The sequence below is a fragment of the Salmo salar genome, chromosome 13 (assembly GCF_965601325.2).
Source record: "Salmo salar chromosome 13, fSalSal1, whole genome shotgun sequence".
Classification (NCBI taxonomy): Eukaryota; Metazoa; Chordata; class Actinopteri; order Salmoniformes; family Salmonidae; genus Salmo; species Salmo salar.
The window spans coordinates 79,520,596-79,546,273 of NC_138303.1; the positions used below are offsets into that span (position 1 = coordinate 79,520,596).

At 41.9% G+C, this 25,678-nt stretch overlaps 1 protein-coding gene across 1 annotated transcript; it reads left to right on the forward strand.

Annotated features, from left to right (window-relative positions):
* Window positions 1–811: 811 nt before the first annotated feature.
* On the forward strand, window positions 812–25,576 carry zswim7 (zinc finger, SWIM-type containing 7). The gene is given in 5 exon segments (NM_001140838.1): window positions 812–1,104; window positions 8,554–8,575; window positions 9,051–9,153; window positions 23,392–23,496; window positions 24,958–25,576. Coding segments are annotated over 5 exon segments (426 nt in total). The 5' UTR covers window positions 812–1,028; the 3' UTR covers window positions 25,078–25,576.
* Window positions 25,577–25,678: the final 102 nt, after the last annotated feature.

Consider the following 25,678-nt stretch of genomic DNA (forward strand, 5'->3'; position numbering starts at 1 on the left):
TAGGGCTATCTTCTGTATACCCCCCTACCTTGTCACAACTCAACTGACTGGCTCAAATGCATTAAGAATGATATAATTCAACAAATTAACCTTTAACAAGGAACACCTGTTAATTGAAATGCATTCCAGGTGAGTACCTCATGAAGCTGGTTGAGAGAATGCCAAGAGGGTGCAAAGCTGTCATCAAGGCAAAGGGTGGCTACTTTGAAGAATCTCAAATATATTTTGATTTGCTTAACACTTTTTGTGTTATTTCATAGTTTTAATGTCTTCACTATTATTCTACAATGCAGAAAATAGTACAAATAAAGAAAACCCTTGAATGAGAAGGCATGTCCAAACCTTTGACTGGTACTGTACATGGCACTGTACATTTGAACTGACTGTAATGGTTGTCTGGTGTTTGGTCCCATTTATGCTGGGAATTTCTGAATATCCACAGGAAAGTATTATTAAACAGACTTCAAAACGCTGGTAGTGCATTCAGATTTTATATCACCCATTTCTTAAACGGAACGAACCTGGGAGGGACCTACAGTGTAGCTGAATTTGTCGAATACAAACTCTCGTTTTAGTTGCAGAACGTTTTGTACCTGTTGTATTCGGCGCATGTGACAAATACAATTTGATTTGAGTAGAACATTCCAGTCACCTTTTTTACTAATATCAAATGTTTTCTATTGAAATTTGGCGCCATCTACAAGGTTAAAAATAGACGTTGCAGTCAAACACTTGAATACAGTAGTTGCAAGTTAAAATAACTTACCCTCCCATCCTGATGGTGGCGCCAATACATAGCTTACTTCCCCCCCGAAGAACAACACAACAAAACCAGTTGGAAAAATACCCGGGAGATTTAGCTATGTTATTATTTTATATTTTCCCTCTAGTAGATCAATAACTAATGAGGTAAACAACTCAGTACTTTGACCAACCTATATCGACTGGTTGACCTCTGATCAATCTTTTATCTCGTGCGCTTTTCCCATAAACTTTTTCTGGTATATTTGCTGTAGCTAATTTTTGAGATGCCTTCATTTTTACCTACGGTGGCCAAACAACTCTTCAAAGACATACAGAAGACATACCAAGAGAAAACTAAAAGTGAGTTACAGTTTTCCTTGTACAGAATCTCATCTGTTAAGTCTCTAGTCGGGCATGCCAGGCAGAAGATGGCACTGTTGTTATGGCTTTATTTTATGGTCATTGTCAGATAGACCATTGAGATTCCTATGATTTAAAGCCAAATAAAAATGTATTGGTCGCTCACACATATTTTGCAGATGTTGTCGCAGGTGCAGCGAAATGCGTATGTTTCTAGTTCCAACAGTACAGTAATACTAAACAATACACACTCGTCCCCCCCAAATAAAAAAAAATATCAGAAACGTTCTGAGCAAATAATGTAAGAAATAACACACACAAATACTGCAAAGTTGTCTTGGAGCTCGAAACATTGCGACCATAGCTGTATTCGAATACTCATGCTAGCCATAATATTTGTGACGTACATTGAGTATGTAGTATGCTTATTAGTCATAGTATGGATTTGAATCAACTTTTATTGGTCACGTACTGTACACATGGTTAGCAGATATTATTGCGAGTGTAGCGAAATGCTTGTGCTTCTAGTTCCGAAAGTGCAGCAATATCTAACAAGTAATCTAACAATTCCACAACAACCTCCCAATTTACAGACATCTCAGTAAATGGATGGAATAAGAATATGTACATATGAATATATGGATGAGCAATGACCCGAGCAGCATAGGCAAGATGCAATAGATGGTATTAAATATATTATATACATATGGGATGAGTAATGCAATGTATGTAAACATAATTTATTAAAGTGGCATTAATAAAGTGACAAGAGATCCATTTGTTAGAGTGGCCAATGATTTCAAGTCTGTATGTAGGCAGCAGCCTCTCTGTGTTAGTGATGGCTGTTTAACAGTCTGATGGCCTTGAGATAGAAGCTGTTTTTCAGTCTCTAGGTCCCAGCTTTGATGCACCTGTACTGACCCCGCCTTCTGGATGGTAGCGGGGTGAACAGGCAGTGGCTCAAGTGGTTCTTGTCCTTGATGATCTTTTTGGCCTTCCTGTGAAATCGGGTGCTGTAGGTGTCCTGGAGGGTAGGTAGTTTGCCCCTGGTGATGCGTTGAACAGACCGCACCACACTCTGGAGAGCCCTGCGGTTGTGGGCGGTGCAGTTGCTGTACCAGGCTGTGATACAGCCCGACAGGATGCTCTCAATTGTGCATCTGTAAAAGTTTGTGAGGGTTTTAGGTGACAAGCCACATTTCTTCAGCCTCCTGAGGTTGAAGAGTCGCTGTTGCACCTTCTTCACCACCATTTCAGTTTGTCTGTGATCTGTACGCCGAGGAACTTTAAAACTTTCCACCTTCTCTACTGATGTCGATGTGGATAAGGGTGCTCCCTCTGCTGTTTCCTGAAGTCAATGATCATCTCCTTTTGTTTTGTTGAGTGAGAGGTTGTTTTCCTGACACCACACGCCGAGTGCCCTCACCTCCCTAAGGCTGTCTCGTCGTTGTTGGTGATCAAGCATACTACTGTTGTGTCGTATGCAAACTTGATGATCGAGTTGGAGGCGTGCATGGCCACGCAGTCATGGGTGAACAGGGAATACAGGAGCGGGCTGAGAACGCACCCTTGTGGGGCCCCAGTGTTGAGGACCAGCGAAGTGGAGATGTTGTTTCCTACCTTCACCACCTGGGGGCGGCCTGTCAGGAAGTCCAGGACCCAATTGCACAGGGCGGGGTTGAGACCCAGGGCCTCAAGCTTAATGATGAGCTTGGAGGGTACTATGGTGTTGAATGCTGAGCTGTAGTCAATGAACAACATTCTTACATGGGATAGAGTAGTGTGATGGTGATTGCATCGTCTGTGGACCTATAGGGGCGGTATGCAAATTGCAGTTGGTCTAGGGTGACAGGTAAGGTGGAGGTGATATGATCCTTGACTAGTCTCTCAAAGCACTTCATGATGACAGAAGTGAATGCTACGGGGCGATAGTCATTTAGTTCAGTTACCTCTGCCTTCTTGATTATAGGAACAATGTTGGCCATCTTGAAGCATGTGGGGACAGCAGACTGGGATAGGGAGAGATTGAATATATCCATAAACACACCAGCCAGCTGGTCTGCGCATGCTCTGAGGATGCGGCTAGGGATGCCGTCTGGGCCGGCAGCCTTGCGAGGGTCAACACGTTTAAATGTTTTACTCATGTTGGCCACTGACAAAGAGAGCCAACAGTCCTTGGTAGAGGGCCGCATCGGTGGCACTGTATTATCCTCAAAGCGGGCAAAGAAGGTGTTTAGTTTGTCTGGAAGCAAGACGTCGGTGTCCGTAACGTGGCTGGTTTTCTTTTTGTAGTCCGTGATTGTCTGTAGAACCTGTCACATACGTCTCGTGTCTGAGCCGTTGAATTGCGTCTCCACTTTGTCCCTATATTGACATTTCACTTGTTTGATTGCCTTGAGGAGGGAAAAACTACACTGTTAGTATTCGGCCATATTCCCGGGCTCCTTTCCATGGTTAAATGTGGTGGTTCGCGCTTTCAGTTTTGCACAAATGCCGCCATCTATCCACGGTTTCGGGTTAGGGTAGGTTTTAATAGTCACAGTGGGTACAACATCTCCTATGCACTTCCTTATAAACTCACTTACCAAATAAGTGTATAAATCTACATTTTTCTCTGAGGCTACATGTCCCAGTCCACGTGATCAAAACAATCTTGAAGCGTGGATTCCGATTGGTCAGACCAGCGTTGAATAGTCCTTGTCACGGGTACATCCTGATTGAGTTTCTACCTATAGAAGGGGAGAAGCCAAATGGAGTCATGGTCAGATTTGCCGAAGGGAGGGCGGGGGAGGGCCTTGTATGCATCACAGAAGTTAGAGTAGCAGTGATCCAGTGTTTTGCCAGCCCGGGTACTACAATCAGCCCGGGTACTACAAGAGAAAGTTACAATTCCTGATGTCTCTCTTGAAAGCAACCCTTGCCCTCATTTCGTCTACCTTGTTATCTAGAGACTGGACATTAGCGAGTAATATACTCGGAAGCTGTGGGTGGTGTGCGCGCCTCCAAAGTCTGACCAGAAGGCCGCTCCGTACTACATTCGCCAAAATACGAAGTATACAAGCAATGGACACTATTTCTGTGCTTCTATGGCCCATAATGCAATTCTTCAGAAAATGAGCGTGGCTTCACAACATTTTCAGATTTGAAAAAAATTGCAGCAAAAGTTCGACAAGAACGGATTCAAATTTGTTGCTTTAACTAATTATGACAATAATGAGCACTGTAATGAAGTAATGACTTTTCTAATAAGTTACATGTTATGTTGCCTGACAATTTGTTAGCTACGCTATCCTTACGAACCGCATACCATATCATTACAGCAGTATGTACCAGGTATGTTAGCTAACTACTGTAGCGTTAGTTGGCTACTAATACATCGACCTTGCCAGTATTTACTTGATGCTATCTAACTAACTACCCAACATTTATTGACTTGATTATTCACTTCATTCATAGCTTAGCAAAGTGGTATAGTCGTTCAGGTGCATTTGTAAATTCGCTCTGGCTATCTACTCTGATTTCAGAGCGCTCTCGTCTGACTGTGCCAGGCAGAGCACACCAATGCATTTACGAACGCTCAACACCCGTTGAATGTGGCCTTTGTCAGTAAGTCATCAAAAAAGCATAATTAAATTGTTGCCAGCAGCACAGTTAGTCACCAACGCTCTGGATAACATGAAAACTGCCTAACCAGCTCTGCTAGGGCGAGTAAAATAGTCAAAGTGAGGTGTTCTCTCATTTGTGTCTAGAAGTAGCTAGCAAGTTAGCTTGGTGATTTGAATGCCGTTGTGAGGTCAGAACGCTCGGATTATCCCAACTCCTCGACCAGAGCGTCTAGTGTGTGCTCTGAATGCCCCGAATTTACAAATGGACAATCTGACAACGCCCTGAATTTACGAACGCCCAGAGCACACTCTAGCACTCCAGATTGAATTCACAAACACACCCGAAGTCTAGCTAGTAATTTGTTATGCTAACAAGCTAGCAAAGAGGTTGCATACAACAGCATCAACTTCCGGTAGAAAGGCGCAAGTACGCTCAACTGAAAGGATACCATTTGTTTACAGTTTACTAAAATTAACTATATACTCATTAAGTATGTAGTATTATTAAAGTTATTATTTTTAGATAAACTATTATAAATATGTTCACATGTCACCAAATAATTTATTAAAACACAGTGTTTTGCAATGAAGGTCTTCAGTAGCCTCAACAGCACTCTGTAGGGTAGTGCCATGGTGTAGCCGAAAGGACAGCTAGCTTCTGTCCTCCTCTGGGAACATTGACTCCAATACAAAACCTAGGAGGCTCGTGGTTCACACCCCCTTCCATAGACACAGTAATTATGACAACTTCCGGTGCATAACAGGTGGTGAGTAGTTTACTCAAAGAGAGAGAAAGACAATAGTTGAACAGTTTTTAACAAATTCATTTCTTCAAAAATGAAAGAGATGCAAGAGCTATATTTCATTGTATTTTTTTTTAACTTTCACTTACTTAGCTAGTGACTGCAGCTAGTTAGTTTAGCCTACTGAAACACCAAGCTCAAACAGAGAGGGATGCTATGTTAGCTAGCTGGCTATGGTTATCCAACCCTGGAACACATTCAAGTCAAGGTACGTTTTTATTTAATTTATTTATTGCCACCGGAGCCTGCCGGTGTAACTGCTAAACTGCTTGCTGCTGACTGTACACTGTACTGCATGATTGTAGTGGGTTTAGTAACACATTAGTTGTATTAGCTATGTTGACTATGTTGTTAATAGAGTGACAATGATGTAGGCTGTGTGTTGCAGTTAGCGGTTATGATATTAAGGTTTGGCTTGCAATGTTTTTTTCACATGGTCACAGACAGCAGATGTGTTGTGCACTTAAGTCCACAAGCAAAGGGAAAAGGTGAGAGGAGGAGAGTGCATAGATGTGAGAAGGAATAATGCAATGATCAAAGGGATCATGCTGTTTGTATGTGGCTGCTATGAAAGTAAATTGTGTTTGCGTGTGATCAGGCGTGTATTCTGTTGGAAAACGTTTCTTAAACGGAAGCAAATGGAACGAAATGGGGATAAACATACCTGAATTTTGTCCAATAGACAATTTGTCCAACTGTTGGACTAATGATTACACCCTGGATCAGCTAGATACAGACAAGAGTGTGCAAGAGTTTGTCTTAATGGGTGATCTGAGGCAGGATTGGTTATCATCTAGCTCTGATAAACTCAAAATTCTATGCAATACCTATAATCTCACTCAGATTGTCAACAGTGTAACTAAATTGAAAATATAGTATCCTCTGAAATCCTCTTTGATTGATTTGGTCTTAACCAATACTCCTCATCGATTTAATGCTTCTGGTATTTTTGCAAATTACATAAGTGATCACTTTGCTATTGCCTGTGTGAGAGATGGTAAAATATCTAAGCGATCTCCACGTGTCATTACGAAAATATGTATTTAGCATTGAATGGAATAGAATATAATTAATCCCAGATGTTGAATTAGCATTTTCTTACTTCCACTACGCATTCCAGGATGTATGCAATAGGCATGCCCCTTTCAAGAAATTCAGGATTAAGGGCAGAGAGAACCCTTGGTTTACTGAGGAACTTACTAAAATCATAAGGGAACAGAATACTATGTGGGCTAAAACAAGATGGTCTGGTTTGGCGGATGATTGGATGGCTTTTAAACGTCTTCGAAATATGGGTTCGGCTATGACCCGAAAACTGAAAGCAGACCACTACCTTAAATCTACTTCGGATAATTTAAATAATCCTTCCGAATTTTGGCAAGTAGTGAATGGTTTGGAGTGCAAAAAAAGATACACAGCTTCCCAAAAATGATTGGTAGACACACAGATTGTAACTGAGAGAACCTCTATTCTGAAAGCTTTACATCAGCATTTTCTTGATGCAGGCAGTTTATTTGAAAAGGTTAAAGGTATAAATGTGAATTTACCTGACACCCCTGTGCACTCCTTCGTCAGGTTCTCCTTCTTATCCTTCTCTGTTTCAGAAGTGCTTAAAGCCCTGAACGATGTTGACAGAAAGAAATCCCCTGGTCCTGATGATCTAGACCCCCACCTACCAACAATTAGAACAGGTCATGGTAGAAATAGTTTTAGTTACTCAGCTCTGTGGTCCTGGAATTCTCTCCTGAACATTAAAAGATGTGATGATCTAGTCACATTGGTGGAGTTTAAACACTCGGTCAATGTAAATATCATAGATGTGTAATTGTCTTTAGGACAATGTAAATATCATAGATGTGTAATTGTCTTTAGGACAACTGTTTTTCAGTTATGCCATTTGTGTTTCTTTACGTAATATGTAATTGTTGTACTGTATGTGTGTCTATAGTTTTGTTCAATGTTGTGTTTGTAAGTTGTTTTGTCTTAAACTTTGTTCCCCCTGCTGCTGTTGGACCAGGTCTCTCTTGAAAAATAGATTTTATCTCAATGAGAAAAACCTGTATAAATAAAGGTAAAAACATTTTTAATGTGTCAATGTCTGTCATGTGGTTGCTACAACCTATTCATAGGCTAGGTTGTAGCAACCACATGATGGATATAGGGAAAATTTGAGTATCCAAAATCTGTTGATGTTACATTGAGCTGGGTGAATGGAATATGAATGACAGTCATCCAATACGCTGTAATAGAAAAGGCCATGCTCATAAAAAAAAATATTAAACGGCACCGACCGCCACTGTTTCTTATCCATAGGGTTTTCAGTGGTTAGCTACGCCCACGATTGGCTGCTTGTGAACTATAATTCCGACGCTGTGTTTTAACGTTTAGAAACTTAAATAATCATCACTTGCGAAACGGTTTTCGAAACGTATGCTGATAAGCCCCTTATCGTTCATATCAGCGAGAAAGAATATTTAAAATAAAAAAAGATAAACTGTAGTAGTTTTACACAGAGCCATACTCTGTGTGAGCCTCCAGTTGACGAACTACACTTCCTCCCCAGTTACACAAACACACAGGTTCGGGGCACGCTACATAGCTATTTAGCACAGGTGGCCACCTGTCTTCTGTAAAAAAGTGCTGTAACATGGAGATATGGCCGTGTGGAAACACTAACCCTGACCCTATAAAGGTGTGTAGTAATGTAACCTTTTAGTTTTCTGAAAATTATTTATTATTATTTCTCGTTCCTTATGTTTCCAAAACCGTACTGCAAGCTGCAGTAGCTACACGCTTCTTCAACGAGGTCAAGCCCTTATTTCCTCCAGAAGCCCAGCCTGCCAGCCAACTCCTCCCTTACTACAGTACTCATCCATTACTGTTTTCATGAGAACTAAGGAAAGGAAATTGCAAATTCATTTTTCATTAAGCTATGTCTCTGAGGAATTATTTACCAATAAATCCTAGATTAAAGCCTATTTAAAACCAAATGAGGAAATTATTCTAACCCCATCACTGTTTTTTTAATGTTTTCTTTGCAGTTCCTGATGACCTGCTTATTGCGTGAGTATTACCTTTTTACCTTTATTTTTACCTGGGGATTATTTGCTTTATTAGGGAAACCAGTGAGGTGGGAGAGGGGGTGGCCTTTTATGGCATGTGCTTTCCACAGTGGGATGGAGATGCCGTCACTCAGACAGCAGGGCCCTCCCCTCTTGGTTGGTGGGAGAGAATTTCCAGATGTAGTGGGTGCTGTGGCTGTGTCACAACCACATCCTGTCCTGTATGATGTTATTCTTGAAGGGTGATTTTCCTTGTATAGCACCTCTTCATTCCTTCGTTACCTGCTTTTCACTGGCTAATTGGCTGAGTGTGTTAGGACTGATGCTATCAGGCTTAATGTCTCAGTCGCTCTGTCTCTCAGCTGTTTGTTTATATGCATTATATCTCCATTAAAAGTACTTTTACATTAAGTTGAGGGCTAGCCTTAATATGGGTCTCTCTCCATGCCCGTCCCCTATCCCTGTCTCTCTCCCAGGCTGAGGTTTGTGTTTGGCTCCTGTGCCCTCCAGGCCTTGGACCTGGTGGACCAGCGCTCTGTCACCTGTGTCTCATCCCCCAGTGGACGGAGAGCATATCAGGTGAACATCTGCTACCCACTTTGCACTAGAGTACTCACTTTCCCAATAAACCACCTAGTGAAACATTTGATAATCAATCGACCATGATTCACACAAAAGAGCGATGAAAGGAAAATGTACAGCTAAGTCTTAAGCATTTTGACCCTCTTTGTATACTATAGAGACCCTAATGAGAAGCTATTATCTTCCCAACACTTGACATCAATGCCAGAACCTCAAATAAGGACTGATTAATTACTGCTGTACTCATGGAAAACCACCTAATCCATAGCCATTCCCTACCAGTCCCAGAGTCCCTGTAGGCCATGTCCTCTTGCGTCATAGCAGGGCCTTCTCCTCAAGTTTTTGGTGACTTCTGTGGTGAAATTAGGTGGTGTTTATTGGAAATGTTTAGGCTATAATATGATGTGGTTCCGGGCACAAATTCTGTTCTACATTTCCATAGAAGGTTATTACGGTTTCTCCTAAAACATCTGTGAGTGAAAAAACAGTGTTGGAAAGCCTATGCAGAAACAAGTAGATAAGTCTTCCAATATCGCACTCTTCCCATATTCATGTAGTGTGGTTGTGCCATTTGCAATACTATTTACTCTTTAAATATACAAGTGTTGAATGGGGCCCTTTGACACTGTGACAGTTTTATTTGCTGTGGGTGGGTGTTCTGAGGAGATGTCTGAGTAGATTTAGTGGGCAGCTGCCTTCAGTGAGCTGTGCTATCTTCACATATTTTTGGAGTAACTCATTTCCGTGGCTTTATTGTTATGTAAAAATATAAACCTCCAAAATCAAGATGCTAGCTAGCTATGTCGTTCCTCTTAGATTACTTTCTCTCCTCTTGTCTTTTACTTTTTGACCACTAATCTTTAAGGAGGTCGGGATTTGAGTGTAATTGTCACCTAGCTATTGTTTTCTATCCATCCCTGGAACTGTCTGTCTGCAGAGAAAAATAGTTAATTCAGAAGTATTGGGACATATCCGTACAGTAAGTGTGATTGGGATAACTTGAACCAGACCAGGTTAAGTTGCCTTGTTTTGGGTCAGGGAGGGAGGGTAGACCATATTTGGGGAGTTGAAAGTAAAGATTTACTTTGATTCAGTAGTCGAAGACCTTTTGTTTCTCTCCTCCCCTGAGTTCTTAGCCAGGAGGAAATATTGTGTTCTTCTCTGAATTGAATTTAACTTTATTGATCTCCAGGGGATTTCAGTCAGCATGTCAATTATAATGGGCAATCCAACAATGGAACCTGAGGCAACTGCCCAAGTGTCACAATGCTGGTGTTGGAGGATTGCCATGGCACCTGCATCCTATTTTTCTTCCATTTGACAACACTCCAAATTAAACCAGGGCTAAGTGTATATTGTTTTATAAAGAAAGTGTGTGTTTTTGGGCTTCTTGCGGTCAATTTGCAAATTATTTGTAATTATGTTCCAGCCCCCCGACCGTCCGCTCAAGAAAAGTTAATGATCCTTGATTTGGGGTAACTCACTCTGCAATATCGTGTAGGCGTCTGGCCACTGATCCCACGCCTCTATTTTTATCCAGCAACTCAAAGCTTTAATGATGTCAGAGAAACTTCAAACGTCAGGTTTTTACTGACCAGAATCATAACACAGCCAGTTGGACGTCACTTCTGAGAAGAGGCTTGACTTGCAATAACACCTAGATAAATAAACTCAGTCTGAAGAGCTTAGTTTATACCCCCTTTTTCTGGAAGTAGGTCTACTTTGTAGCTCTGGGCTGGGGAAAGGAGCCGGTCTGGGACCTGTTGCATGTCATTGTTTTGTTATTGTGTCTGGTGTGAAACTAATGAATAGACTGGCCTTTTCCTGCACTCTTATCTATAATCTAAAAAGGGTTATTTGGCTGTCCCCATAGGAGAACCCTTCTGAGTTCTATGTAGAACCCTTTACACAGAGGGTTTTACATGGAAACCAAAAGGGTTCTACCTGGAACCAAAAAGGGTTCTACCTAGAACCAAAAAGAGTTATCCTATGGGGACAGCCAAAGAACCGTTTTGGAACCCTTTTTTCTAAGAGTGTGCTCATAGGTTGATACTGTCTGTTTGCCACATTGACTCAATCATAAATTCAGGTGACCTTTTCCATGAGAATATGGGGTTCGCTCAGTCTGTTGTGACAGGGCACAGAGAATCAGACCAGGGTCAAGTTTAAGGCAGAATAGCAATATACAGTGCATTCGGAAAGTATTCAGACCCCTTTACTTTTTCCACATTTTGTTACGCGTTATTCAAAAAATTGATGAAATACTTTTTTTACCCTTCTCAATCTACAGACAATACCCCATTAGTGACAAAGGAAAAACAGGTTTTTAGAAAATGTTGCAAATTTATCAAAAATAAAAACAGAAATAACTTATTTACATTAGTATTCAGACCCTTTGCTATGAGACTCGAAATTCAAATCAAACCAAATGTATTTATATAGCCCTTCTTACATCAGCTGATATCTCAAAGTGCTGTACAGAAACCCAGCCTAAAACCCCAAACAGCAAGCAATGCAGGTGTAGAAGCACAGAGGCTAGGAAAAACTCCCTAGAAAGGAAGAAACCTAGAGAGGAACCAGGCTATGAGGCGTGGGCAGTCCTCTTCTGGCTGTGCCGGGTGGCGATTATAACAGAACATGGCCAAGATGTTCAAATGTTCATAAATGACCAGCATGGTCAAATAATAATAATCACAGTAGTTGTTGAGGGTGCAACAAGTCAGCACCTCAAGAGTAAATTGAGCTTAAGTGCATCCTGTTTCCATTGATCATCCTTGAGATGTTTCTACAACTTGATTGAAGTCCACCTGTGGTAAATTCAATTGATTGGACATGATTTGGAAAGGCACACACCTGACTATATAAGGTCCCACAGTTGACAGTGCATGTCAGAGCAAAAACCAAGCCATGAGGTCGAAGGAATTGTCCGTAGAGCTCTGAGACACAATTGTGTCGAGGCACAGATCTGGGAAAGGGTACCAAAACATTTCTGCTGCATTGAAAGTCCCCAAGAACACAGTGGCCACCATCATTCTTAAATGGAAGAAGTTTGGAACCACCAAGACTCTTCCTAGAGCTGGCCGCCCGTCCAAACTGAGCAATCGTGGGTGAAGGGTGTTGGTCAGGGAGGTGACCAAGAACCGAATGGTTACTCAGACAGAGCTCTAGAGTTCCTCTGTGGAGATGGGAGAACCATCTCTGCAGCACTCCACCAATCAGGCCTTTATGGTTAGAGTGGCCAGATGGAAGCCACTCCTCAGTAAAAGGCACATGACAGCCCACTTGGAGTTTGCCAAAAGGCACCTAAAGGACTCTCAGACCATGAGAAACAAGATTCTCTGGTCCGATGAAACCAAAATTGAACTCTTTGGCCTGAATGCCAAGCGTCACGTCTGGAGGAAACCTGGCACCATCCCTACGGTGAAGCATGGTGGTGGCAGCATCATGCTGTGGAGATGTTTTTTTAGCGGCAGGGTCTGGGAGACTAGTCAGGATCGAGGGAAAGATGAACAGAGCAAGTACAGAGAGATCTTTGATGAAAACCTGCTCCAGAGCGCTCAGGACCTCAGACTGGGGCAATGGTTCACCTTCCAACAGGACAACGACCCTAAGCACACAGCTAAGTCAACGCAGGAGTGGCTTCAGGACAAGTCTCTGAATGTCTTTGAGTGGTCCAGCCAGAGCACGGACTTGAGTCCGATTGAACATCTCTGGAGAGACATGAAAATAGTTGTGCAGCGTCGATCCCCGTCCAACCTGACAGAGCTTGAGAGGATCTTCAGAGAAGAATGGGAGAAAGTGCCAAGCTTGTAGAGTCATACCCAAAAAGACTCAAGGCTGTGATCACTGCCAAATGTGCTTCAACAAAGTACTGAGTAAAGGGTCTGAATACTCATGTAAATGTGATATTTTATTTGTAATACATTTTCAGACATGAGGAAAGTGTGTGAAGCATTTATCTGTGCTCTGTGAAGCATTAATTTGGGCTGCAATTTCTGAGGCTGGTAATTCTAATGAACGTATCCTCTGCAGCAGAGGTAACTCTGGGTCTTCCTTTCCTGTGGCGGTCCTCATGAGAGCCAGTTTCATCATTACGCTTAATGGTTTTTGTGACTACACTTGAAGAAACTTTCAAAGTTCTTGAAATTTTCCGCATTGAACGACCTTCATGTCTTAAAGTAAGGATGGACTGTGGTTTCTCTTTGCTTATTTGAGCTGTTCTTACCATAATATGGACTTGGGCTTTTACCAAATAGGGCTATCTTCTGTATACCACCCCTACCTTGTCACAAATAACTGATTGGCTCAAACACATTAAGAAGGAAAGAAATTCCACAAATTAACTTTTAATAAGGCACACCTGTTAATTGAAATGCATTCCAGGGGACTACCTCATGAAGCTGGTTGAGAGAATGCCAAGAGTGTGCAAAGCTGCAATCTTGGCAAAGGGTGGCTACTTTGAAGAATCAAAAATATATTTAGATAATTTTTTAACACTTTTTTGGTTACTACATGATTCCATGTGTTATTTCATAGTTTTGATGTCTTCACTATTATTCTACAATGTAGAAAATAGTAAAAATAAAGAAAAACCCTTGAATGAGTAGGTGTGTCCACATTTTTTGATTGGTACTGTATTTTATACATACTTTGTATCTGGTTTGAGTCTTTTAAGTTTACACTGAAAATGTTTTACCATCCAGAAAATGTTTTATTTTTTTATATACAATATATTTTTTTTGAGTGGCGGTCCACCACTACTAAATAAATATAAGGGAAACACTGTTTCACCCCTTTATGACAAATCTAGACAAATAATCCAGAGTTATGATTAGTGTTGCAAAGGTGTCGGAAACTTTCCTCAACTAACCGGTGCCCCTGCACATTGAAGTTGTACCGGTACCCCCCTGTATATAGTCTCGCTATTGTTATTTTACTGCTGCTCTTTAATTACTTGTTACTTTTATTTCTTATTCTTATCCGTATTTTTTTAAACTACATTGTTGGTCAGGGGCTCGTAAGTAAGCATTTCACTGTAAGGTCTGTTGTATTCGGCGCAGGTGACTAATAAAATTTGATATGATTTCCTGTAAATTTTCAGAACTTTTAATTGGGAAGTTAAGCCTGGGAATTTGGGGAATTTTGCTTAAATTCATCCAAAAAGTTAGCTTCTAACAGTGAACCTTTTTTTGTGGGATACACAAGGCAATTCTAGGTCTACCTCAAAAACAAAGTAGACCAGATGGAGAACCAGAGCAGACGCAGTAATATCCGTGTGGTGGGATTGAAAGAGGACAGCGAGGGCCGTGACCCGGTCCGCTTCTTCACTCAATGGATCCCGGATGTCCTAGGCATAATCAACTTCACCAAGCCGCTGGAAATCGAACGCGCCCACAGAACATCAGCGCCGAAACCCCGGCCAGAGGAGCCCCCACGTGCCGTTCTGGTCAGGTTCCTCCGTTTCCAAGACAGAGAGAAGATACTGCAACTCGCAAGAGCCAAAGGGGACATCACCTTCGATGGCAAGAGGGTCAGCCTTTTCCCGGATATGAGTGCCGATCTCGCCAGACGTCGCAAGCAGTTCAGACCTGCCGCCAAAGCACTGAAGGAGAAGAACATCACCGGCTACCTCATCCACCCTGCGCGGATGAAAGTTCAGTACAAAGGCCGATGCCATATCTTCAACACACCGGGAGAAGTATTCACTTTTCTCAAAGAACCGAACCGCGACTGAAAAACGGTCTCTCTGGGGGATAAGATCCAATCTGTTTGTTTTCTCTTATCTGGACTGATCTGCTGATATCGGATCCGTCTACCCCGCTATCCGGTCGCTATAATTGATTTGTACATTTTCAACTAACCGTTTTTCCCCGGGGTGAGTTCTATTACATTTACAGGAGACTATATTTTGGTTTAGTCAATATCCACTGGACGAAGCAATAAGTGGGTTTAGGCCCACCGCTTCCCCCCCATTTATGTTTCTCCTCTCCCGAAAAGAGACTCAAGCAGCCCTTACCGTGGGCAGTAATTATTCAGCCATAAATGCCTATTCACAACGTTTGTTTTCAATTTAGAGAGCTCGCAGGTTTTAGTTTACGCCAAGGTTTAGCTAGTAAGAGTAAGGTGGAAAGCGAGCAGCAACGTATCTCTACAAGTGTATTCATGTTTGATTGTTGGGATTGTTGTTTTAGTCTGACAATCGGGGTGGGTGGGTTTTTTTCCCCCTTTTTTCCCATGTTTATTGTTGTTTCCTTCCTAAAGAGGCACATAGGTCACTTCTGTGTTCAAACCAAAGTTGAAACATTTCCTGACTATTTACATATGAGAGATTTCCATTCGGTTACATATTTCAAACCCAACCTATGCTTAATCCACTAAAATATGTCACATTCAACGTAAAAGGCCTTAACAGCCCGATTAAAAGGAAAAGAGTCTATACATACCTTAAGAAATTAAAGGCCGATATTGTGTTTCTACAAGAAACACATCTTACAGCCAGCGAACACAAGAAATTGAAGAAAGAATGGGTAGGACAAGTTTTTGCGTCCTCTTTTAACTCCAAAGCAAGAGGAACTGCAATTTTGATAAGTAGACACATCCCCTTCTGCGTCAACAACACCATCTCTGATCCCTCGGGCAGGTTTGTTTTGGTGCAGGGGCATATGTTTTCAGAGTCTTGGACCCTGCTGAATATTTATGCTCCTAACTTCGATGACCATATGTTTATACAGAATGTCTTCCTTCAGGTCGCTCAAGCACCACCAGGATGGCTACTGGTTGGAGGAGATCTACATTTCTGTTTAGATACAGTCCTTGATAGGTCCTCGGATAAACCCTCCCTTCTTACCAAAGCCGCCAAGCTCACCATGTCATTCATGAAAGATCTTAATTTACTAGACATCTGGAGACAGTTGCACCCACAGGATAGGGACTACTCTTTTTATTCACACCCACACAAGACACACACACGCATAGATAACTTTTTACTATCGACCCAACTGTTTCATAGAGTGTTAGATATCGAGTATCTCCTCAGATTGCTTAGCGACCATTCTCCTCTGGTATTATCAATCTCCATTCCTAACAAGGTAAACGGAGCATATAGATGGAGACTAAATCCTACACTCCTAAAGCAACCAGAATTTTGTGCATTTATCAAAGAGCAGATCAATATTTTTACTTTGACAAACAAACCCTCCGCTCCTGACAGTTTCTTTCTTTGGGACACATTGAAAGCCTATCTGAGGGGACAGATCATTTCCTATACTAAAGGGTTGAAGAGGAAATACGGTGCGGAACTGAATGTCCTTGAATCTGAAATCTCTGAGCTGGAGAAAACCTACCAAAGAGGCCCGACTAAAGATCTATATAGGCTTTTGGTAAATAAAAAACTGAAATATAATATTCTGAACACATATCAAGCTGAGAGGGCCATCACTAAATCAAAACAGCGTTATTACGAGCTTGGAGAGAAAGCTCACAAAGTACTGGCATGGCAACTGAAACCAGAGGAAAGTAAGAGGACAATTAATGCTATAGAAACCCTTACTAATGAGATATCTTTCGACCCTACCGAAATTAATAATACCTTTAAGAAATACTATGAAGACCTCTACACTTCCCAATCAAGCGATGATCTGTCGGAGATCGACTCCTTTCTCTCCTCTCTCAACCTCCCATGCCTGTCAGAGGAAGACAGAGAGCGCCTGAGTGAAAACTTCTCTGTTCCTGAATTGGTGGAAGCCATTAAATCCTTACCTTCTAATAAATCTCCTGGGGAGGATGGCTTCCCTCCAGAGTTCTATAAAGAATTTAGGGAGCTGTTGGTCCCCTACCTCATGGAGGTACTTAAAAAAGCCGGGGAAGACAACTGCTTTCCAGAGTCTTTCTCTCAAGCAGTGATTACTGTAATCCACAAGAAAGGGAAAAACCCGCTAAAGTGCGCCTCCTATAGACCAATCTCTCTCCTTAACACAGATTGTAAACTGGTCACCAAGATGCTATCTAAGAGACTGGAGTCATGTCTTCCCCTGTTGGTCAACCCAGATCAGACTGGCTTCATAATTAATAGACTGTCCTCCAATAATCTCAGAAGGTTCTTTGATATAATTCACCTTGCTAACAAAAACAAAATACCTAGTGTCGCAGTCTCCCTCGACGCTGAAAAGGCCTTTGATAGGGTTGAATGGCCATACCTCTTTCGCGTCTTGGAAAAGTTTGGTTTAGGTACCGTTTTTGTAAATTTGATAAAATCACTCTACAAATCTCCTAAAGCTAGGATTGCTACCAATGGGATTACTTCCTCCTCTTTCCCTCTCTATAGGGGGAACAGACAAGGTTGCCCAATTAGCCCCCACCTCTTTGCCCTCGCCATCGAACCGTTGGCTGAGGCTATTAGATCGTGCCCTGACATACATGGCTTTGAGGTGGGCCCCCATACCCATAAACTATCACTCTTTGCGGACGACCTTATCTTATTTCTAACAAACCCAGAACACTCCCTCTCTCACTTGCAGATCCTACTACAGTGTTATAGCTCTTTCTCTGGATATAAGGTTAACTTCGATAAAAGCGAAATCTTACCGCTGTCTGTCTTTGACCATCATACCATCAAGCACAAGTTTCCTTTTCGATGGTCGCCTCTGGGCTTCACATATTTGGGCATAATGGTGGATGGTAACCTGAACAACCTCTATAAACTCAATCTGGCCGGCTTGTTGCAGAAGGTGGAGGGTGACCTGTGTAGGTGGATGGACTTGCCTCTCACCCTACTGGGTAGAATCAATGTGATTAAAATGAATATCCTGCCCAGATTTCTATATTTGTTTCAATCTCTCCCTATCCCTGTGCCCGCAGCATTCTTTTCCTCTCTTGACAAGCTGACCAGACGGTTTATCTGGCATGGCAAAACCCCGAGGGTTAGCCTAGACAAACTGACCCTGGATTACGGTCAAGGGGGCTTAAACCTCCCCAATTTTAGAATGTACTACTGGGCTGCTCAGTCTAGGTTTCTGGCTCAGAGGTTTGACAATGGTCCCTCCCCCTCATGGTTGAACATTGAAAAGCTTGAGATGAATGATGACACGGGGGCAGAATTGTTTTACAAATGGGACAGAAAATCTATAAAAACCATCACAGACAACCCTTTAATCATACATTCTGTCCTGGCATGGTGTAAACTGCATGAGCTGTTCGGACGAGGGGGATTTCTCTCCCCTAAAACCCCTTTATGGAACAATAGATTGATCCCTATGTTTTTCCAGAATAGTAACTTTAGACCATGGTCTGATAAGGGGATCACTCTTCTGGAACACTGTTATGAGGAGGGAGTTCTTATGTCTTTTGAACAGCTGAAACAGAAATACCACTTGTCTAACAGGGACTTCTTTAGCTACCTACAACTACGAGACTTTATTAGGGTGACTCTCAAGGGACAATGGAACCTACCTAAGATGTCACCTATTGAACAATTCTGCCATGCAGACCAACCACTACTCAAGACCATTTCCCGTGTTTACGATGCTCTAATGTCAGTACTAACACTGCCTGAGCTAGATAAACCCCGACTTAGATGGGAAAAAGATCTGGGTATTGATCTTGATGAGGGCCTATGGAGTGACCTATGCAGGGATGGTGTTACATCCACATTGAACTCCAGATACAGATTGATCCAGTTTAATTTCCTCCATCAGCTCTATATCACCCCATCTAGACTGCACAAGTTCAATCCTGATATCTCCTCCCTATGTTTTAGATGTGGCTCAGATGAAGGAACATTCCTCCATTCCACTTGGCAGTGTTCAAAACTACATGGTTTCTGGCAGGGGGTATGCGATACCATATCCTCAATCCACGGGGTTGCATTCCCTTTAGACCCCGAGGTCTGCCTACTGGGTAACTATACTAACACCAATCTTAGGCAAAGTCATACTATAAAGCTAACAGAAATATTGCTAGCGATTGCCAAGAAATGTATTGCCTTGAAATGGAAATCGGATTCCCCCCTGCCAGTGGCAATGTGGCTATCGGAAGTTAATAGTTGTATCCCACTGGAGAAAATCACTTACTGCTTGAGGAATAAGTTAAAGACATTTTACAGAATTTGGCAACCTTTTATTGACTATATGGAGAATCTCCCCCCACACCAAATTGATTGAATCTCTATATAATTCTTATATAATGTTTCACACGTAATGTATAATATGTAGCTTACAGCAGGTGACCATATGAATCAATGTCTCATTATTATTATTAATATTTATTTTATTATGATTTATGTATCATGTATGTTTTTTATGTATTATGTATGCCCGTATATATAATTTTTATTTTTTATTACGCTCGTCTGTTACCGTCACTTTGTCCTTTGTTGTCTAACATATTTTCACTTTTGTTTTGAATGTTCTTAATTGGAAAATGCAAAAATAAAATATAAAAAAAAAATAAAAAAATATCCCCAATTCAATACAATTGCAACCCTCTGCATGCACAGTGCATTCTTCCATCACATGTGCAGTGCACTCCATCACATGTACAGCTGATTCTCAAGATCTTGCACACTAATGAGATGCTATTGAGCCCACACTACTACACTGTCTGAGCCAAGGACTACATGCTTTCTGGTAAGTTTTGAATACAATACTGGGTAGGGTGAATATATTTTATATGAGATACATGATTTTTTTTCTTAACTAGTAAATATTAGCCTACAGCCAAGTGTTTAAATAATTTCTAACTTGTTAACAATTTCTGCTTGTTAGTTTTTGCTACCATGTGGGTTTTAGCTTGCTTGAGCCTGCTAAATGAGGAGTGTTAATTCACCTGTTTCCATACATGTTTCATTTTAAAACATTTATCTTACAAAGGAGTTGTTTAATCTAACTCCTTAACTATTTATCTGTACATGGAATTGTATTTTTTATTATTTTATTTTCTAATCTTTACAGGAAAATGCCACAGGCACTATCTGATGTGTGGAGACATTTCACTGCAACTAATGTAGAAGGAAAAGCTGTGCACATTTGCAAATACTGTGCCAAATCATATGTTGGACCACAGAAGGTATTTGCACTGGTGACAGACAATGCTGCAAACATGAAGGCTGCTTGGTCTAAAATGGAGGAGTCCTACCCTCACATCACACCCATTGGCTGTGCTGCTCATGCATTGAATCTGCTCCTCAAGGACATCATGGCACTGAAAACAATGGATACACTCTAGAAGAGAGTCAAGGAAATGGTTAGGTATGTGAAGGGTCATCAAGTTATAGCAGCAATCTACCTCACCAAAGCAAAGTGAGAAGAATAAGAGCACCACATTGAAGCTGCCCAGCAACACCCGTTGGAGTGGTGTTGTCATCATGTTTGACAGTTTCCTGGAGGGAAAGGAGTCTCCAAGAAATGGCCATATCACAGTCTGCCAATATGGACAGCCCCATCAAGAGGATCCTCCTGGATGATGTATTTTAGGAGAGAGTGGTAAGCAGCCTGAAACTCCTGAAACTTATAGCAGTAGCCATTGCACGGATTGAGGGAGACAATACCATCCTGTCTGATGTTCAGACTCTGCTTGCAGATGTAAGAGAAGAAATCCATACTGTCCTGCCCACTTCACTGTTGCTCCAAGCAGAGGAAACTGCAGTTCTGAAATACATCAAAAAGCGTGAAGACTTCTGCCTGAAGCCCAGACACGCTGCAGCGTACATGTTGGACTCCAAGTATGCTGGCAAGAGCATCCTGTCTGGTGCAGAGATCAACGAGGCCTATGGTATCATCACTACCGTGTCTCGCCACCTTGGCCTGGATGAGGGCAAGGTTCTTGGCAGTCTGGCGAAATACACTTCCAAGCAAGGGCTTTGGGATGGAGATGGAATATGGCAGTCGTGCCAACATATCTCATCAGCCACCTGGTGGAAGGGACTTTGTGGATCTGAGGCTCTTTCCCCTGTTGCCTCCATTATCCTCCAAATCCCACCAACATCAGCCGCCTCAGAGCGCAACTGGTTCTTGTTTGGGAACACACACCAAAGCACGCAAATTGGTGGCCTGACAACGAGCCATCCTCGACAAGGTTGGAAAGTGATGAGTCTGATGTTCAAGAGGTGGACATTGAGGAGGTCCAGGGAGAAGATATGGAAGCCTGAGAGGAAGACAACCAAAGCTTTAGTGTCTAGACAATCATTTTGCAGATGTATGTTAAACATTTTTGGGAGATGCGAAGGATCATTGGGGATCATTCAATATTCCCTTTCTTTTGTTCAGTGAAATCATCCCATGTGAAGAGTCAACTCATTTAATTAAAGTTACATTTTTATTTATATTGGAAGGATTTAATAATTTGCAATTATGTCTACTTATGATAAGGTAAAAGGTTTCTGTTTCTGTCTCCATATGATATGGTAAATATATCCAATGCAAACATATACATTTAAATGGTATTAATATTAATTTGCATATATTTCTGTTAATTCCCATATATTCCTGTTAATTCCCACGGAAAGTTTCCACCTCTGAATAATCCCCAAAATGTGCAACCCTAGTTATGATGCAGTCTGAAGCCTTGAGTAAGATGCATCATCAGCCCTGTGCCTGTCGTGACTTCCCACAAACCATGGCAGTCCTCTATTGTCCTCCCTGACGGGCTGCAACTGAAACTGGGTCTGGCAGTGACGAACTGATGACAGAGCCGTCCCTCCAAACTTCGGAGCTCTCTGGCACATGACGGTTTCCCTCTAAGTAGTCCCGCGTGAACCTGGCATTCCTACCATTAAAAATGGAGAAGCCAACTCTAGTCCACGCTGGAGCTGAATCTCATGTTTAATTTACTGGGATTGAAGAGTATGTAACGCTTCTTGATTTACAGTCTAGCTGACTGTGGAATCCCCTGCTAGGATAGCTTAGACAGCTGCCAAACAGTGGAAGGAGAATACCAGGGAGCGTTTAAGTGTGGTTTTGTGTTGGGCCTACCCAAGTTTGCTTTGTGGCCAGAGCTCAGAAGTGGAGACACATTCTGAAATGCAAGCAGAGGACAAAAAAGACCCAAATGTGAGCTGGTTTTCAATGACTAATGCTTTAGAGGCTTCAGCATCACTGATTGGCTTAGGCCGGTCCCATAGAAATACAATAGATTATATTTGTATGGCCAATCCGCCATATATTGAGCCAATTTTCCGTTCTTCCCCTCTCCCTGAAGTGTGCGCTTGTTCACTCCCCCTCAAATAGTGTATTTAAAAATTAATTGAGTTGGTGTGCAGATAGTGTCTACCATTTTGGTATTCTTATGCCAATTTAATGTTCTTAAATCCTTGAGGGGGAGTGAACGAGTACACACCCTAGGTTACAGTCTCCCTCCAGTACCCTCAGCCGGGTGGCTCACAGTCTCACGACTCTGCTTTTGTCACTTTTTTAAATCGACTCAATATAATATTCCCTGAAGAGTTACTCATTTATAATGAAGTGTCACTTTTCTACAAATGATGTGTTTTATTTTGTAGATCACTGAGAAGGTAATTTAGGGGGACTACATAGCTGTGAATTTGTCTCGGCTGGGGAATAATGGAGCCTGTTTCTGTCATGTTGAGAGCCATTAGTTGTGGTGACGAGGCTGAGTAATCCTCTGAATCAATGCCCTTATGCGTCATCTTCAGAATGGGGCTGACGCTTAGAGTCTGGCACAAAGTATGTCTACCCCTATCTTGAGTGCCAGACTTTACAGCGTAGCCTATATGCAATATTTGGAGCCACTTGTCTAGCTCCATGGAATTATTGTCTTCCACTTTCAAACCCAATACATGTTTAACATTTGGATTCATTAAAAATGCATACTTCCTCTCCTTCCTTCCTTAAGTTGGAATGCTGATCTGAAATGATTTGATAGGTGAAGACAACCTTTCTTTCTCCAACCTAGTTCTGTCAGATCAGTGAAATATGCAAGGAAGAAAGGGAACTATACATTTTTAAAATGTTTGCATGGGGCCATAGGCGACACAATCCCTTTTCCAGATGCCAGGGGTTTATTCAATGATATTGTGAACGTTGAGGATAGAAATAGAATAGAATGAAATAGACAAGACATTCTCGCTCTTCTCCTACAACACTGTGATATGTTTTAGAGAGTCTTTCCGTGACCAATTTATTTCCATTAATCCACTCTCCAGAACAACTGTGGTTTTGGCCAGCTCTTCCTTTGACTTTCTACCTGTTGTTTTTGACTGTGTCCATGTTTGTTTTGTTGAAGGTGATTGGAGGGTCAGGGCTGCTGTACACCTGCTACACCTCCTGTCACTACTGCTCCTGCCCAGCCTTCGCCTACACTGTGCTCAGGAGGAACGAGAGCCTGCTGGTGAACACATAGACATAATCCATTTTTTAATCATTAATAGAGCACACAGCCATAAACTACAAAGACATCAGACAAAACCTACACACACACACACAAACCACAGACACACACACCACCTGTTCTAGTCATGCGTAACTGAGCAAGACAAGATGTGGAATTCCACCATTCAGGGTTTCCCCCCCCTAGAACACAGTCAGATGTTGATCTGTATAACAATTCATTATTAGCAAGACCCTGGCACTAGTGTTTGTTTTTTGCATCTCATTTGAACATGTTCATCCCGTATGACACTCAGGAGCACAAAGCCAAAAAGTACCTGAAGTCCCATAAAACCTCAGCTGCCTCTGAATATTTCCCTGAATACAGAATCTCTCCATTCTTCACAGTGAGGTTGACAACGCTACTCCCCCTCTCTCCCACATATAGCCAGAGCTGTCTGTGTTGTTTTAAGGGCACTGCAGACCCTGTCATCGTCATTGCAACCCCGTCATGGGTCAGTTAGGGCAGACCAGGGGCAGGGCCACAGTCTCCACTGGGGGTTTCGCATGGAGCCTATTGCCTGGACAGTCTACAAACCATGACAGCCCTGCCTCCCTGCTCTAGGTCCACGGCCCAGCAGCAGAGACACCACTGTACTGTACTGTTACTCTGAGAAGTCTCCCTGAGCTTATTTCTGCCCAATGTTTTTTGGGAATATAATACATTCTGCCTACCTTTATTACATTGGTATGACAAATACTGACATTGTAGAAGTGTTATTCATTTTTTATAAATGTAATAAGCATAAGTTTAAAAAAAAAAGTCATACATACAGGTAACTGCCAAAATAAAGAATCGCCAACATAGTTACTTAACAGGGCATTGGCTCACCATGAGCTGCCAGAACAGCTTCAATGCGCCTTGGCACAGATTCTACAAGTGTCTGGAACTCTATTGGAGGAATGGGACACCATTCTGTTTTGTTGGTGGTGGAAAACACTGTCTCAGGCCCGCTCCAGAATCTCCCACAAGTGTTCAATTGGGTTGATCTCTGGTGACTGGGACTGACACACATACCTTTTAAACCCCCTATGCTCCTTTGAGACCCCGCTTTCAAAGTCTCTGAGATCTTTTCTTCTAGCCATGGTTAGCCAAAATAATGGGCAACTGGGCATTTTATACATGAACCTAAGCATGATGGGATGTTATTGCTTAATTAACTCAGGAACCACACCTGTGTGGAAGAACCTACTTTCAATGTACTTTCTATCCCATTTACTCAAGTGAATGGGATAGAAAGTATTTAGGCAGTTACCTGTATATTAATCATCATTTTTAAGCATCTCTGCAAACTTGCCTGAACTTCAATTCTGTCTGAGTGACACACAGAAAATAAAAGGTGTATGTGTCTCTCTCGCACTCACACACACAAAACACATGTATTGTACTGTCACTTCCCTAACATTCCTCCTCCTGTGTCAGTGCAAGCACATCCTGGCTGCCTACCTCAGTCAGGCCATGGGTCTGTCCCAGCAGGAGGCCCTGTCTGACCAGCAGATGTCCAGCATCCTTTCTGGGAGAGCAGCAAGAACTGACACGTAGAGCACCAGACCCCCAGTTCACTCATCCAGACCTACATGTTGAAGACCAGACTGCAGCTACAGACCCAAAGCACAGACACGTAGAGCACAACCCAACAGGTCACTGATCCAGACTCAAAGCCACACAGCACTATCTGAGACTAAGCTGCTACAGCACATCCTGAGGAAATACGTTTAAAAGGCAAAGCCTACTGCTGCTGTATGGTCTCCTCCAGTCTGTCTGCATGTGTGAAGATTACTTTTATGGCTTTTATGTAGGTCATTGTGCTGTTCTTCTAGAACTCTGGTGTGGTTCTCCGCTTTCTGAAAATCAAAAGACAACAGATGTTGCTGTTTTTTGTGAGTGTGTTCATGTTCTCTGTTGCCAGAGAATATGCATCTGTTCATTGACTGTATTTTAAGACTCCTTTTATATGAAATGGTTGTTATATGTAGGTTTGTAAACTCTTCTTGTAAGAATATGAGTCTGACTTGTAACCAATATGAAAATTTTATTTAGTATTCTTTTTATTTAACCTTTAACTTTATTTAACCAGGCAAGTCATACATAGCTTTTATTGACAAAAATAATTCACCATACAGATTTTTCTCATGTTAAATAG